Genomic DNA, 8941 nt, shown 5'->3' on the forward strand with positions numbered 1-8941 from the left:
TAGCCTGGCGACTGATCAGTGATCATTCGGGAGCGCAGCCTATTATTTTACGAACGCTCGGGTACTACGTATCGAGTGATTATCAAATTCGTATACAACCCCGGCCATCCGTAATAATTAAATACAAGGCGCGTACTCATGAACTAATTATTGATTAAAACTAGTGTTTACCTAGATACGCATATTTATATGTTAACCATAGAAATTACTACACATCAACGCTTGAATTATATATATCACGTAATTACTTTTTTATGATACATAAGAATATTAAATTCAATAAGTCTACCTATATCGGTGTTCTTTTTTTCCTTTTTTTTTATGGAAAAAAAGGATACACATTGTTTTTTAACGAAACTATTAAATGATTTTACGTTTTTTTTCACAAAAAATTGTTAACCTCACAGTTCACGTAAAAAACAGGTATTCAAATAAAGTCATAATCCAAATAAACAATATTTGAATGTACCTAACTTCTCATTGCTCTACATACCTGTACAATGTTTTAAGTAAAAATATTACAAATCATACCACACAGGCCCGTATACAGGGAGGGGTTTTAGGGGTTCAAACCCCCCCCCCACCCGAAATTTTTAAAGTAGGTATATATTTATAATATAACAAAAACTAACGAAACACGTCTTTATGTATAATTGTATAATTGTACAACTAGTTTATTTTAAGTATTTGTAAATTTCCCTCTAATTATTACACGTTATCTGTTTTAGAAAATGACAAATGATGTACTTATATATTATACCTATATATTATGTTATATGTATTTTTAGTTCATGTATTAAAAATATTTAACCCCCCCCCCCCCGAAAATTGATCCTGGATACGTGCATGATACCACATACCACATATTTCGTACTTTTTTCATAAACAATAAAATAAAAATTCACTAAATATTAGACTAATAATAGTGGTTAGTTAATTATTATATACTAATGTATTTAAACTATTTTCACTATTCGTATAGTATCCAAATTTCGACAACGTTAAGATGAGAATATTTTTTATGTTTGTATGTGGGCTTTAACGTGTACGTCTATTCAATTGTATTTTATAAGCTTCAAAAAACTATAAAAAACTTAATATTTTAACAGTGTATATACACGAGAGTTTCAACGATATCCCGAAAAGCCCACATAAAAACACAGATAATATTACTATCTTTATCTTGGTAAAGTTTGGTTTTTGTACGATTACTGTAGCCCAAATGAGAGTGCTTCGCCCAAAACATGTTTTTAAACTCCAAAAATGGTTGTGTATTGTCCTCTTAAATGAAAAAAAAAACTTATGATAGGCGCTACTAAGTCGCCTGTATATTTCTATGCATGCGTCGCGCTCAAAACCTACTGATTTAAGCTCCTATTAACTTTAATATGTGTACCAATGAACAAAGCACAACAAACGTTATAGAACACAACTTGATTTACATTTATATCCCAATTACGTTTTAATACATATTATGGAATAATAAATTCATTCAAATTAAATAGGTAGGAATACATGTGTATAACAAACGTGTTGCGTATTCTGTTTTGTTATAGGTGACATTTTTGTATGATAGCTCGTTGTTCTTATTTGTATATATCATATATGCATTATTTATCATATTTTATGCATTATATAATCATTTTAAAACCTTTTAAGATATCAATAATTAAGCAAAAACATGTACCTATTTTTTTATTTTATAATTTAAAATAACAATAATTAGCCGTTAGGTGTATCTAGATACTTATTTTTTTTTCGCAGTTAATTAAATCAAATGCTGTAAACATGTTTACGTAAAACAAATGAAAAGTCATTAAAAAGTGGTCTCAGAGTAAAAACACCTATAATAAATTTTATAGAGAAGAATATTTCGGAGGCAACCTCATCGGGGTTTTGTATTAATCTAAATACGCAGCTAGTTATTAAAGATACAAAAACCCTTTTTTTTTTAAATTTTTTAAATAACTGTAACTTTTTTAATAGTTAATATTTCAAAAAACACCGATGAGATTGCCTCCAAAATATTGTTCTCTATAAGTTTCATAATAAGTATTTTTACTCTAAAACCACTTTTTGGTGGTGTTTTATTTGTTTTCCGTGGACGTGTTTTTACCGCTGAAAACGACCGGTACGACGTCCTCTTAAGATCTAAATAATAAAACTATCTATAATTATTTGAAATATATATTTATTTTTTTAAAGGTCTTCATGAAAAATATAGCACTATGAGTAATAAAACAGATTGTGTATAATTAATTAGGTGTATACATTATAAATTAATGTATTAATTATATAACACATATAATTTTTACATATTAATACTACGATGTTCAATCTATTTTAATTTTCATACTGGTTTGATTGCTATCGATTTGATGTGAACTGTTTTAAAGTTATTTATCATTAATGTTATCAAAGTAGGACTCTGGAATATTGTAAAATAATAGATTAGAAGCACGAATATTTCGCTCGGCTACCTCATTAATAATAACCTCTTCGGAACAATGTAATTCATTTTTATTATTATTTTTCTTTAAATTCTTAAGTTCGTTAACTTCAACTGGTAAACGATTTAATAAAGCTTTCAACTCAGGAATATCACGCAACCGTTTGTAGCAAGATTCACAGAAAAATTTTAGTTTACGATTTTTTAGAGATAAACATTTAATTTCGCTCGCTGATAGTCCCGCACACTTAGGCCTCTTTCACACGAAGCTACCAGAGCAGCGTCACCATGGTCGCGCCACCAGAAAAGTATCGCCACTCTTCATGCTTCCAGATGTGTTTATCACGTCATGAAATTAAATTAAAATTTAGTACAGTATCAAAATGGAAGTCGAAGAGCTAACCTAGCATGTGTGGCATACCTGTGCAGTAAAGTTTTACGTAAACGAAAAAAAAAAAGGAAGTTTTGGGTGCACCCACTACTATCTGACCGTTCTACTAAAGGATTATTTAATTTATTCTATATAGATTTGAGGAAGTATAAAGATAAATTTTTTAATTATTTAGAAGAATGTCAATTAAGTCCTTTGATGAATTACTGGAACTTCTGCAGCAAGATTTAACGGGTTAACAAACAAATATGAGGGAATGACAATGTCAAAAATAACGTACAAACGTATTGGTGGCAGTCGATCGAATGAATAGAATGCGCGTTTTTACATCAGAACAATATAAATTTAACTGGTGGCGCGACTATTTTGGTCGCGCGTTTAGCATATTTGGTGGCATGAACTGATAAGAGTGGCGCGACCAAATGTGAAAACCTTAATTTAGTTATTAATAATTTGTGGTGGCGCGACCATGGTGGCGCTGCTCTGGTGGCTTCGTGTGAAAGAAGCCTTAGTGTGAAAAATTAAACTGCAGCCATCACAATTAATGGGTGAATCAAGATCAGCAAATGCTTGAGTGCAAATGTAGCAATTTTGGACTTGTTGAAATAATATTAAGTAGTTGAAAACGAAATGCCGATTAACATATAATAATAATATACAAATAATGATAATAAACGTATAATTACCGATAAACAAATCAGAAAGAGAACACGCACAACCTTACTGTATGACTGCTAATATATAACTTAATCATTAACTTAATCATATCAACAAATAATATAACTCGGGCCCTATTTTTATGCGCACCACGAATGTACAAGTGTGCACTACGGTTTTTACGTGTGTGCACTACGGTCTACAAAACAAAAATTAAATAATAAGTCAACTACTAGGAAATATGAGTATTATTGAATTTTTTAAAATTTAATGCATATATATATATTATGTATGTAATATATTTCTTTTTCAAAGACAGTAGCGAGACTAAATTTTCATTTAAAGCAGTAAAATCAAGTGTGCAGTCCGAAATTGTACAAATAATAGGGCCTAATATAACTTATATATGTTAATCTTTTTTGTAGAAATAATCTGGACAATGCATTTCTACTGTCTGAAAATTCTCTCAATCTATGTTTATAATAGTTTTCTAAGGCAGTGCATGTTAAATCAATAAGAGCTAAAACATTATAAGCCTTTACCCTACTTAAAACATGATCTTTAAACAGTCTTACAGCAACCTCACAATAGTTATTTGTAACATGACCTCTTGATGTATGATCTCTAAAACATAAACACCATTTTTGTCTATAACTCCAATAATTTTGTACATATTTAATCCAATTTGGATAGTCAAGATTTTCTCAAATTGACTTTAAATATGCATGTTCTGTATCAACAAATGAATTAGAATTATAGTTAGAAATTCTTTCATAAGTACTTTACGTTTTTCCAATAGTATATTATGTTTTGAATCCCATAACCAACACTAAACAGCCTGAAGAACATGAAATACACAAAGTAATGTAGAACTATTTGGCAAAATATAGTTAATTGCATTAATTTCTGCTGAACTTTGGTCTGTAATAAAAATATTAGGAAATCCTTGTCCACAAAAGCTTTTAGGAAGAGCTTCTTTTAATAATGAAAATCCTTGACAATAAGATTCAAAAGTTTGACCTTTGGTAACAATTATTGCCAGAGGTATAGCCCCAGTTGTACTTGGGCACATTATAAAAATTATGGCATGATTTAATGGATCACATGCATTGGTGCTATCAACAAATATAATTTATTTTGCAAAATTTAACTTGTGAGCTCTTTTCATCATTGGCTTAATTATAATTATACTAATTGGGTTTTCTTTAAATAGAACTATAGTACCACTTTCTTCATATACCTTCTGTTTTTCTTTGATTTTCTAAAAAAATATATGTATATTAATTATCGATGATAAATTTATTAATTTATTATATGTTTAAATAACTTACTTCGATTAATCCATCACCAGTACCTGGACCCAAATTTAAATTTCTCCAAATGTCATGCCAATGAATAATACGGTAACATGGATTGATGCAACCATAAGCTAATGTTTCTAGTTTAAAATCTTCTTTCAACTCTTACAACTGTTCGTGATATTTTTGAACTTCAGTTATGCCCATACCATTGTCAAAATACTCATAAAATAAGTTTTTTACATCATTATTAGCTGGTAAATATCTAAGGCTTTCTGCTGTGTTATGCTATGTGTATGGTTGTTATAAATTTTTATACAACTCATTAAACCTTTCTGTAAGAATTAATTTGAGTTTTAATTTATCAATAAGAAACAATAATTTATGTGTAATGTCATTTTAAATATTGAAAGTTTATTAACTTTATTTAGTTTATAACTAATCTATAGTCATTTTTACATTATCTATTTAGAAAAGTATATTAAAACAAAATTCAATTGTGTACTGTTATGGAAATAATTAAAATAAAATTATATTAATGAATAAAATGTATTGGCACAAACATGCTAGGACAAGACAAAGAGCGTAGAATGACTTATAATAGTTTAAAAAAATAAATTGAATCTCAATGTCTCATCTATAAGAATCAACAAGAACACATAACCACATTTTCAAGACCCTTCATACAATAGTCGCCACCCACTCTTTATAATAATCATATAAAAGGGAGATCAAGACAAGTGCTAGACAGAAAGTAGGAATATTTGAGACATTCAGAGACTTTTCATAACCGTAACACCACTCACAATCTTGATATCAGTAATTTTGGAGTCAGATCATAGCACCACTTGAACCTTGTAATTATAAGCTGTAAAAGTAAAAGCAATAAAAAGTAACATAATATTATATATTGTTATATTATAACATAAATACTAGTTTCCCTGATGGATGTACACCATTAAATGAGTTCTCAGCTGATTTCCTGCTAAAATGTACATTATAATTTATAAATAAAAACTACAAACATATAAATTGTTGTTTTGGTCACCTACCCAGTTGACAATTAAAGACTATTTAAAGTCAAAGTTTGACAAATTAATGTACATATCTGCATAAAAACATATAATATAAGTATATATTATATTTATATAAACATGTAATAGCACAACAAATCACCAACTCTAATAAAATTCCTAAAACACAAAAACATTAAATATACCAGCCAAATATACACATATATATATTGCTTATACTACCTTTATAAATGGATCTTTTTTTTTTTAGTTGCAGTAGTATTAAGTTTTATTGTTACATCAATTGTAGCTGGGCAATTTGCATTTTTGGATAATCTTTTTTTATTTATATTGGGCTTTTTAAAATTACTGTGTTGACATACAAATTTTTTACTAAAAAAAAATATAAATTAATTTTAATAGGTACTTATTATAATATTTGTTATTTATAATAACTGTAAAATAACTTACGAGAATTCGTTGGCCTTTTGGAATACTGGAGCGATAGTTTCAATGACTTAAATTTTCAACTCCCCAAATTCTGAAACCTAATTGTTTATATCTTCCATACAAGATATATTTGATCTGATGTTGATGGTATTCCCAATTTCCCTAACAATTTTATTTTCATATTTTTTTGGAAATATCATTTTGTCAAACTTCAAATGTAAGTAATTTTTAAAGTAGTATTATAAGGTTTTTAAAACATTCAAAATTCAGAAATTTGGTAACTGATAATTTTCGTAATTTATCAAATTTGATAACTGATAACAGATAATTGATAGAGAAATCGTTATCGCATTGGGATTAGAGCCAATCGTAGAACAGTATTTTCAGTGGGTTCTCTAACAATGTACGCTATGATTATATGCATTCAGGACATAGATAACATATCTACATCGTAATAGTATCATAAAATAAATTATATATTGATACATATAAAATTATTATGAAGTCCTCAATTTTAATGTTGCAATGGATCAATTCACGCATTTAATTATTACTACAATAAAGTAGTAGGTATATAACACGTATTACGTTTAATTTTATCTCTTCTGACTTTGGATATTTGTCCGGTTATCGTGAAACGCTCGTTCAGGTACTATTTAAGTCCGATTTTTATCGTCTCGTCACGTTACATAATACTTATTTCCTGTTAGCGATGACAATTTTATTTATCGGGTATGTGAGTCCACCACGTTTGGCCGAGAAGCCCGTTCTCCACGTTGCTCGCATTTTATCATGTTCGCAGATAAACAAAACGTTTGTATTTCAAATATTCCGTTTTTTTATTCTTGACGGAACAAACGATATCAATACTATTGCAACCCGACGATCCATGCGTAAAACATCGAATAGGTTAGGAGAGGGTAATATAAATAATTCATATGCAGCGATTAATCTACATTGTGATCACTGACTATTACAATTGCATTTCAATTATACGACATTCAACCGACTACAAAGTAAGTCTATGTGTCATTCTGTGCATGTGTTCTAAAGGTGTCAAGAGAAAATTAAAATAATCCATCCTTTCCATTATCGACGTTTGATCTTGTTGAAAATTCTATAATTGTAAAGTTGACGGATGCTGGCTTTTTAATTTCGTGTTCATTATGTCAACAATAATAGTGACCTATGAAGATTCCGCTCAGATTATTGCATTTAACCGTCCAAAAAGATTAAATGCCATTTCATTTCAAGTAATTTTGTATGGACTAATATGTTCATTGTTTAATGTGCTGTATATAAATTATATTTTGATTTTTTTTTAAATTTACAGTGTTATAAAGAAGTAATCAAAGCTCTCCAGGAAGGAGCTGCAAATGAATCGGTTTTGTTTACCATATTTACTGGTATTGGTAGAACATACAGTAGCGGCACTGACTTGTTTGATGAATCAGATGTAGGTTTTGAAGAACGGTTAAGTGCTACTCGGTAAGTAAATAATACCACTAATACATGAACAATACATTTTTTAAATAAATCTATTTTAAAATAATTTTGTAGAGATTTTGTAAGAGCATTCATAGATTATCCTAAGTTGTTGGTAGCACTAGTGAATGGACCAGCAATTGGAATCGCTTGTACAACATTGGGACTTTGTGATCTCGTATATGCAACAAAAACAGTAAGTTACTAAATTATAAAACGTGATGGGTTACTAAAAATATATTGCTTAAATCAGGCAACATTCTCATGTCCTTTTCATAAATTGGGTCTTACTGCTGAAGGATGTTCAACCATTACATTTCCATTAATAATGGGCAAAATGAGGGTAAAATAATTGCTTTCGAAATATAAATACTTTTACAACATAAATGTATATTATATAATTGTATTTATTTTCAAGGCTGCTGAATTTCTATATTCAGGTGAAACATTATCTGCCATTAGAGCAAAAGATTTTGGTTTAGTCAATGCATTAGTTGATGATGGAATTTCTGGAAGGGATCAATTAATTAAAAAAATCAAAACTACAATAGTTGTATATAAAAAAGTTAATATTATTTCCTACTCATTTAAAAATAATATTTTGCATTACAAATATATTTCAATTGTTTTTAAATTTTCTAGCCTTTAATGTGCACCAAATCTATGATGTTTAATGGTATAATTACTAAAGATGATCTACACAAAGCCAATGATAGAGAACATGAAACACTGATAGAAAGGTTTTATTCAGAAGATTTCCAAAATGCTGTTGCTAATTATTTGGAACAAAAAATGTTAAAGAATAAACTCTAAAAACATAGTTTAAATTAAGTAACTGATACATCACAATTTTCATATATATTTTTAAAATCATTTGTGAACTTTTAAATCATATTTTAGACAGTTTTAAAGTATATTTTTTTAAATATTTAAATAAGGTATATTTGTATTAACTATAAAATGCTTATTACTACTGAAAAAAATTGTGCAATATATATGAATAAATTACTAACTTTTTTAATTTATTTGAAATTATAAATTTTTTCAAATTTGATCAAATGATTGTTTTTTCAGTAGTTAATTATTTTAATGTGTGTGTAATTATTAATTACCTAATATCTTTGTTTATATTTATGAATATTTTTCTTATTAATAAGATATTATCAGAATTGTGTATATATAATAATTATTTATTTAT

At 28.2% G+C, this 8941-nt stretch overlaps 1 protein-coding gene, 1 long non-coding RNA gene and 1 pseudogene across 10 annotated transcripts; 1 reads left to right on the forward strand and 2 right to left on the reverse strand.

Annotated features, from left to right (window-relative positions):
* Nucleotides 1–3850: 3850 nt before the first annotated feature.
* LOC112682471 lies at nt 3851–5206 on the reverse strand (annotated as a pseudogene).
* A 94-nt stretch (nt 5207–5300) lies between these two features.
* On the reverse strand, nt 5301–6541 carry LOC112682468. Of its 3 annotated transcripts, XR_003148523.1 has the most exons (5): nt 6280–6541; nt 6052–6201; nt 5848–5988; nt 5729–5780; nt 5301–5663 (listed from the first exon to the last, which is right to left on the reverse strand). It is a non-coding gene; the product is annotated as an uncharacterized LOC112682468 (long non-coding RNA). The 3 variants fall into 3 exon arrangements; XR_003148522.1 differs by having other exon boundaries at nt 5301–5777; XR_003148521.1 differs by having other exon boundaries at nt 5301–5780.
* A 176-nt stretch (nt 6542–6717) lies between these two features.
* On the forward strand, nt 6718–8593 carry LOC112682466 (enoyl-CoA delta isomerase 2, mitochondrial-like). 7 transcript variants are annotated; one of them, XM_025553075.1, is made up of 8 exons: nt 6718–6907; nt 6969–7274; nt 7390–7511; nt 7592–7746; nt 7819–7939; nt 7997–8086; nt 8162–8308; nt 8386–8593. In XM_025553075.1, the coding sequence occupies exons 3-8, from the start codon at nt 7425–7427 to the stop codon at nt 8554–8556; spliced, it is 771 nt and encodes a 256-aa protein (XP_025408860.1). In that variant the 5' UTR covers nt 6718–6907; nt 6969–7274; nt 7390–7424; the 3' UTR covers nt 8557–8593. The 7 variants fall into 7 exon arrangements, with proteins under 7 accessions (XP_025408860.1, XP_025408859.1, XP_025408858.1 ...); XM_025553074.1 differs by having other exon boundaries at nt 6719–6907; nt 6969–7178; nt 7312–7511; XM_025553073.1 differs by having other exon boundaries at nt 6719–6907; nt 6969–7167; nt 7312–7511.
* Nucleotides 8594–8941: the final 348 nt, after the last annotated feature.

Source organism: Sipha flava, unplaced genomic scaffold (assembly GCF_003268045.1).
Source record: "Sipha flava isolate LNK unplaced genomic scaffold, YSA_version1 204_pilon_pilon, whole genome shotgun sequence".
In the NCBI taxonomy this organism is placed as follows: Eukaryota; Metazoa; Arthropoda; class Insecta; order Hemiptera; family Aphididae; genus Sipha; species Sipha flava.

What these genes read in the sequence shown, in the direction of transcription:
- LOC112682466 (XM_025553075.1), top strand. Translation starts at nt 7,425, where the DNA reads ATGTCAACAATAATAGTGACCTATGAAGATTCCGCTCAGATTATTGCA. An exon ending in GAACGGTTAAGTGCTACTCG is followed by an intron (nt 7,747 to 7,818) that starts GTAAGTAAATAA and finishes ATAATTTTGTAG; the next exon opens with AGATTTTGTAAGAGCATTCA. An exon ending in TAATAATGGGCAAAATGAGG is followed by an intron (nt 8,087 to 8,161) that starts GTAAAATAATTG and finishes TTTATTTTCAAG; the next exon opens with GCTGCTGAATTTCTATATTC.